Here is a 7,749-nt window from a genome sequence, read left to right on the forward strand (position 1 = left end):
TGAACAAGGGCCGGCAGACCCCGGCCGGCCGGGCTGGCAGGCAGCCAGCACTGGTTGGATGGTGGCACTGAGCCCTGCCCTGGAGCATCAGCTCCACACCCCCAGCTCTGCTCTTGTAGGATTAGGAGCACAGAGTCACTGAATTACTTTGGTTGGAAAAGACCTTAAAGATCACAGAGTCCAACCATCAACCACAGACAAGTTCTTAACTGTATCCCTAAGGGACCTCTGGAGATCATCAAATCCACCCCCCCTGCCAGAGCAGGACCACCTAGGGCAGGTCACACAGAAATACATCCGGGGGGTCTTGAAAGTTTCCAGAGGAGACTCCACAACCTCTCTGGGCAGCCTGTCCCAGGGCTCTGTAACCCTCATAGGAAAGAAGTTTTTCCTCATGTTGAGGTAGAACTTCCTGTGCTCCAGTTTGCATCCATTGCCCCTTGTCCCACATCTATAGAACTTGTAAATACCTCCAGAGATAAGGACTCCAACGGGGACTCCACCACCGACCGTTCCAATGCCTGATAACCCTTCTGGTGACAAAATTCTTCCTCACATCCAACCTAAACCTCCCCTGGCACAACTTGAGTCCATTACCTCTTGTCCTATCACTTGTGACTTGATTGCACAGCCCCATCCCCACCTCTTTTACCACCTCCTGTCAGGTAGCTGCAAAGAGAGAGCACACAGACGGGAGGAGAACGTTCCGCCCCCAGCCTTGTGCCCACCCGCAGGACCAGCACCCCCATGTGTGTCACAGCCAGGTTGATCTGTGTCCCCTCGCCGTCGCTGGCAGGGTGTGGGCGGATCCCATACATCTCCAGCTTCCTGGCCACGTCCAGCAGCTGAACGTCTGACTCGGCTGGCGTCTTCCCACTGGAGACACAAAAGCAACAAGAGGGAGAAGGCAGCTGCTGGAATGGGCTGGGAAAGGTGCCCGTTTGGATATGCAGAGACTGGCATCACAGCCATCCTGCTGCCAGCCCTGCCTGCTGATGGCAACAGCCCCCTCCCTGGCAGGTGGGTGCTTTGGGTGGCCACGGTGCAGAGCAGCCCTTACCGGTGCCTCCGGTGGTAGTGCATGATCTTGTTGTCCAGGTACTCCTGGTTGGGCAGGTACCTGTGGGTCTCCAGGTGCTCTTGGTCCGTCTCGTCATGGAAGTCACCCAGCTCAGCTGCAGGGGGCAAGAGGAGAAAGGGGGTTAGATGGTGAGGGGGTCGTTGCAGGGGAACCCCCTGGCTAGGCAGCCAAAGCAGAACCCCGTGGTGTCCCCAGGGAAGGGGCACGGGCCCTGTGGGCACTCGCCTGCCCTTACACTGCAGCAGGTGGGAGACCAGCAGCGCCGCGCTCTTGTCGCTGCAGGGCAGCTGCCCCAGCGCCAGGTCCTTCTTGATCTGGAGGGTGAAGAGGTACCTGTGGAGGGGACAGGAGCGTGCCGTGGGAGGGAGCTGGGCTCAGCAGAGGGCCTGGCGCTGGGTTAAGCCCCAAAAGCTCTGCTGTGAGGGGCTGGCTGCATCCACACCTCTCCCTGCCCATATTTCAGCCCGAGGGGTGCAGGTCCATGAGGTCCAGAAGGAGTGCACAGCCCCTGCAGAAGGCTGCAGCTGGGCACCACCACAACCAACATGCTCCTGCCACTGAAATGCCCATTAATAGGTTTCAGAGTTAATTTTCCTTTATGCTTTGGAGGACATTTGCATCTCTCAGGGCTCCTGTCCTGCAGAAGCACCATCCGGGTTTTATTCTTAGCTCCAGTTTGCAGGGCTTGCTCTGAAGGATAAGGACTAACAATGTCATTTTTAAAAATAACATTAAAGTTCTTCTTTCAGAACACAGCTTGAGGCAGGAGCTAGACTGAGCAAAGTCAGACTTGGTGCCCAATGCTAAAGTGTTTGGCAGTAAACAAACTGCAGACTCTTCAGAGGGCTGATCCTTCAAGTGGATTTTGTTTAAAAACAGAGGATCAAGACAAGATGCTCTCTTGGTTTTTGATTTGTAAGCACAGAGCTCTTTCAGTACTTAGAATAACTGCTGCTAACAGACAGGTTTGGGTGGAGAAAGGAATTCAACACATGCTTTGCAATTGAAAAAAATGTTTAAAAATTGTGTGGTAAGACAATAATAGAACAAGTACTGTACCTTGTCAGCTCTTCTCTCAGATGGCCGGGGTCCACTGGGAAAAATTTCACCATAAATTTGAAAAGAACCTCCTTAGGATCTTAAAACACAACATCTTCATAAGTTTTCTTGTACGTGTCTATTGAGAACATTTACAACTCTCTTCACACATGCTGTCTTCTTACAGAGCAAATTATTCGGGGCCCTTAAAAACCAGGGTTGGAAGCCCTGAGCACCAGGGACTCCACCCAGCCCCCATAACCAGCCTGCCCAGACCCCAGTGCTACTGATGGAAACAAAGAGGGAACTGGACACCTGAATAATGCTAAATTGCAAAGACCCTTGCCAGGAGGGGGGGTTCCATGGAGCAATGCCAGGGGTGCTTGCCTGGGGCATGGTGAGAGCCCCAATGCTAAAATTGCAAAGACCCTTGCCAGGAGGGGGGGTTCCATGGAGCAATGCCAGGGGTGCTTGCCTGGGGCATGGTGAGAGCCCCAATTTAGTTGCCATCAGCAAGGCTGGACATTAAACTCAGCCCTCCAAGCACTTGGGAAGCAACAGCTCCATAGGACACAGTTTGGGCAAAGCTTTTTTTTGTGGGATGAGTGAGAGCAAGTGGCTCAGCCCAAGGCAAAGTGCATGGAGGGAGTGAGGCAAGTTTGTAGGCACAGCACACCCTGGAATGCTCAGAGGTCCCTACGGGGACAGGATCCTGAAAGAGCAGGCAAGAAAGGGGAAACTGGTGCCTGAAATAATCCCACTTCTGATGCACCCAGCAAGGGATGCTCTTTATCAGGCTTTCTCCTTAAAAGAAATTAATGCAAGCACTGTGCTGCAGCTGCCCCATGGCACACACCGGGGTGGTGGCCTCGGGCTCTTGACCAGCTCCTAAGTTGTCCTGTATTTGGGGAAAACACCATCTGGCCCATTGCAATGGTGGAAACAGGCACAGGCTGACAGGGGCTCTGTGTGAACACTGGTCCTGGCCAGGGCAGGGGATGCTGAGCCTGAATTCAGGTCAGGCTCCTCAGCACCCCAGTGGGGCAGCCAGGGAGCTGGAGAGGAGCACAGATCCCGGGAAGCACCAGGAGAACCCAGCTCCACAGGGCACCTGGGCTGCTGGGAGCTGCAGAGGGGAAAGGAGGGCACACAGAGAGCCCTGCCCTGCTGCCAGCACAGCCCCTGCCCCTCCACCAACCTGCCAAGTCATTAACAGCTCCAGCCTGAGCCCGTGCAGGTCACCAGATTGCAAAGGATCCACAGGGTTTGATATGGACCGTGGTGTCTTTGCAAACAATCCTGCCCAACCTTATGCTATAAAATGATCTCAGGTGAATCCTGGAAACCAGAGCCCCCACCATCCCCAGGCAACAAAAGCTGCACAAATGTGCCTGCACTGGTCTGTCACTGGCAGTGATTTAGAAGAATTGAATTCTGGAAATACTTACTTTTGACTTGCTTTGTTATGGGCTTTAGTGGTTCCAACCAGACCTGAAATAAAGCAGTAGAGAACTGGGTCAATAAACAGCCTAAGAGGCAAGGGGGGGGCGGGGGGGTGGGGAATAAAAGCAGCAGCATCACACTGTAAAGCAGCACAGAAATGTTGGCCAGCTCGGCTGCTGTGACAAGAGGTCCTGCTGAGGCCACTCCCACCCCACGGGTGTCCCCAGAATCCCCCCCTGGGCCAGCAGGACTTTGCCAACCACCCCGTGACTCCCTCCTTGCTCCCATTATCTCAAGGGTTTGTTTTTTCATTTTTTTGGCATTGTGGCCAACCTCTCCGTGGGAATTTTCCATCTGTTACTCCAGGGAGGTGCTGGGAAGCCCCCCCGGGCACGGGGGCAGTCGCTGGGGGACGGAGCAGCAGGGGGGACCCCTGCCCAGCCCCGCACTCACCTGGTTCCCGGCCTGGCTGCGGAACTCCAGCCCGAAATACTCCTTCTCCACCAGGTTGAGGTGGCTGCAGGTGAGGTTGAACAGCCCTTTCCCACTGGATTTTTGCTGGCAAACAAACACACCACGGGAGCAGTGGGTTAAGCAGCGCGGGCGGTGACGGGGTTTCTGTGAGGCAAAGGGGTTTTAGCTCCTCGTGGTCACCCGCAGAGGAGCTGTGGGATTTTTCCTGATTCCTGATTTCCAAATCCTCACTCAATTTATGCTGCTGGTTTCAGCATGTGGGGCAGGCTGACTGCACACTGCATGTCCCTTCCCTCTGCTCCTGGAAATCAGATCCCTTCTCTTCACTTCCCTCTTTCATTTCACCAAAAAGGAAGGGAAAAAGGAAAGAACTCTTGCTTTTGGCTCAGCTTTGGCAACCATCCCTGCCTGGGCAGTGACCCCTGGCAAACCACTGAACAGTCACTAGGATGAGCATCTCCCTGACCCAGGAACAGCCGTGGCAAACGTGCTGGTTGAGGAGCAAACGGGAGCAGACTTCAAACCTGCAGAGCCAGCCCCTGCGCCCCGACAGCTGCTATTATGGTTACTGGTAATTAACAGCAACAGGGCCCTGTGGAGATCCTGGGCCCTGGGCCCTGGGTCATCCACACACTTCCCAAATATTAATTAAGTAGCACTACATGCTGATAACTACAGCAGGCTGTAGTTACTCCCTGTAAACAGGAACACTTGGTGGGTGTTTTGCTGGACTGTGTGATGTCGCTGGGGAGCAACCTGGGAGGCTCCCGACTTTGGAAAATGCTCCAGAAAGCACCAGAAATGAACCTGGCAGTGACCCCACCCCAGCAAAACCCCTCCTATTCCTTTATGAAAAGCAGACAAAAAAAAATAATCCTAGAATCATAGAATGTGTGGGGTTGGAAGAGACCTTTAGAGGCCATCTAGTCCAGCTCCCCCCGCAATCACAGGGACCTTTTTAACTAGATCAGGTTGATCAGAGCCCCATCAAGCCTGACCCTGAATGTTTCCAGGAATGGGGCCTCCACCACCTCTCTGAGTAACCTGTTCCCAGACTTCACCACCACCCTCATAGTAAAGAACTACTTCCTGCTATCCAATGTAAACCTACCCTGCTCTACCTGAAGGGCATTACTCTCTGTCCTATCTCTACACACTCTTGTGAAAAGTCCCTCCCCAGCTTTCCTGTCGCCCCTTCAGGTACTGAAAGGCTGCTATGAGGTTCCCCCACAGCCTTCTCTTCTCCCAGCTGTACAACCCCAGCTCTCTCAGCCTGTCTTTGTAGGAGAGGTGAAAAAACCCAAACCCCAACAAGTGTGGGTTAGTGCAAAGGCAAAGCAGAGCAGAGAGGCTGGGTTACACAACAGCCAAATGGTGGCATTTTGGGTGATGGCTCCCCGTGCCAGTGGGTGCTCCCAGCAGGGATGGGAGGGACCCTGGCTGCTGGCAGTGATGCACACTAATAACCACCTTTCACAGCTTCTCCAGGGATGAAATTGCTGGCTCTGTGCTGAAAGGCTGCTGAAAAGTGATAGCGTAATAACAGCATTTGCTCTTCAGCACTCCTGGTTCCCCTCAAAATTACTAGATCACAAGGGTAATTAAAACAATTATAAATGTTGATTTCCAAGCTAGAAGTTTCTAGCATGAAAGGCCTTGGCCTTTGTCAGGCAGCCAGGAAAGACAAGCATTTCTTACCAGATTATTACCCACCACGTCTGCTGGGAGAGACCTGCTCCCCTCCAAGGCCAGCACTGCCCAGGGCAGGGGAGACAAGTGGCTCCATCCCTGGAAAACCTGCTCACTGGGGAGACAGAGCCCTGCAATGCAGGGAGTGATTTATAAGAAGAGGCTTTCCTCTAGTGGAGTGGTGCTTGCAGGTTTATGGGGTGCCCCACACCTGGGTTTGTGGGGTGCCAAGGCTCCAACAAGCCCTGCTGCAAGCACCAGGGTGAGGTTGTGTTCAGGACAGGATCAAGCAAGAGCAGGGTGCTGTGCCAGAAGAGCACTGTGAGAGGCAGGAGCATGATATGTGGGGCTGGGCATCTCAGGCCTGACCATAAATGTACCTTCAGTGATGTTTCAGGGCCAGACTGGTACCCACAGGCAGAAACCCTTGTGGTGAGGATGGTGGAAAGGAGATGCTGTGCATACCCCTCCTCTTCAGGGTGGAAGTAGCTGGGACTGTCAGCAGGGTAAGAAAGCAAGAGGCACATCCAGAGTCAGACAGCAACTTGTGACACATGGGGACACACACACCTGTCCCCAGAGGGCAGCCTGGCAGCTGCTCCAACAGCAAAGCCACGTCTCTGCAGCATTCCCTGTAGCACAGGCCTGTGGTTTAGCAGGGAGCCTGTGGGATCTGGTGGGATCTTTGTCCATCACCTCAGGAGGTGTCCTCCATCCAGTGTCATGCTGACAGGCAATGCCACACACCAAAACCACCAGCTCCATGCTCCCTGCCCCCTCGCTGGTCAAGCTCACGTGCAGCCAGCTCTGCACCCCCCCTGCCAACAAATTCCCACCTTTGTTCATCCTGAGGGACATGAGACCATGGGAGACTTTGTTCTGTGCTCAGCCCCAGCAATTAGTTCTTCTGGGCTTGTTTGTTTTTCTTTCTTCTTTTCCTTCTCACTGAGTTTTGCCCTGTAGCAAATTCCACTCGCAGAGATGCCCAGGCTTTGTCTGCCCAGCCTACAAAGTGGTTCTCCTTTTTTCTGCTGCTCTGGGAGAGCTCCTGAGGCTGCCCAGACTCAGGGCTATGTTGTTTAAACCCTTTCCAGAGAGGAGTGACTTCATGGGCAGGAGCACACGCCAGGTCACAGCTCTGGGTATCCAGGGGGAAGGAAGAGGAGACGCAGCTTTGCAATGTCTCAGTCCCAGAGCCACTACAGGCTGAGCTGTGACATTCCCTGTGCCCAGGCACTGGGGCAGGGGGGTGCTGGTGTCCTCCCAGTGCAAGGCCTGGGGCTCACTGGCATGGCCAGCAGTGTCCCATAGAGGCCCCATCCATGCCATGGTTTACATGATAGAATCACAGAATCTGGTTGGAAGGGACCTTGAAGATCATCAAGTCCAACCATAACCTCAGTCCCCCTGCCATAACCTCATCTACCCATTCAGTGCTCAAATCATGTCACTAAGCACTGTATCTGTATTTCTTCCTGCAGGGGTTGGTCCCCCCCCCCCCCCCCGGCCCAGCCTGTTCCACTGTCCAACCACTCTTTGGGTAAAGAAATTCTTTCTAATACCCAGTCTAAACCTCCCCTGGTGCAGCTTCAGGCCATTTCCTCTCGTCCTGTCATTATTCACTTGGGAGAAGAGCCCAACTCCCACCTCCCTACAACTTCCTTTCAGGTAGTTGTAAACCTGGGTGCTGAGCAGGGAGGGCAGGAGGAGGGACATGCTGCCAGGCCCCTGCCTTCCCCCACCCCAGGGGCTCAGACCTGGGCACTGCCATCCCAGGAACCACATCCAGCTCCCAGCTGAAGGAAATCCTGGGAGCTCTGCAGCCCTGGAGAGGGTGCTGGGTCCTTGCTGCTGGGGAGGGTGTGGATGGAGGCAGAAGCTTTCCCAGGGAGGAACTCATGCCTGTGCCAAGCCAGGCTGGAAATCAGGCTTGGCCACAGGTGCCAGCAGGTGTGACCCCCACGTGAGTCAGGTGTGGATGCAGCTCCTGAGTGGGAGGCAGAGGGGGGACCAGACCCGCCGGG

At 54.4% G+C, this 7,749-nt stretch overlaps 1 protein-coding gene across 1 annotated transcript in view; it reads right to left on the reverse strand.

Moving 5' to 3' along the window:
- Positions 1 to 7,749, reverse strand: part of FRMD7 (FERM domain containing 7) — a 12,658-nt gene that overhangs the window by 3,298 nt on the left and 1,611 nt on the right. Inside the window, exons 2-7 of the mRNA XM_010004765.1 lie at positions 4,016 to 4,120; positions 3,568 to 3,610; positions 2,141 to 2,174; positions 1,317 to 1,414; positions 1,061 to 1,175; positions 729 to 876 (exon numbers count right to left, since the gene is read on the reverse strand). Of these exons, the coding sequence (XP_010003067.1) occupies positions 729 to 876; positions 1,061 to 1,175; positions 1,317 to 1,414; positions 2,141 to 2,174; positions 3,568 to 3,610; positions 4,016 to 4,120 (543 nt within the window). The remainder of the gene's footprint in view (positions 1 to 728; positions 877 to 1,060; positions 1,176 to 1,316; positions 1,415 to 2,140; positions 2,175 to 3,567; positions 3,611 to 4,015; positions 4,121 to 7,749) is intronic.

Source organism: Chaetura pelagica, unplaced genomic scaffold, assembly GCF_000747805.2.
Source record: "Chaetura pelagica isolate M959 unplaced genomic scaffold, ChaPel_1.0 scaffold129, whole genome shotgun sequence".
Taxonomy (NCBI): domain Eukaryota; kingdom Metazoa; phylum Chordata; class Aves; order Apodiformes; family Apodidae; genus Chaetura; species Chaetura pelagica.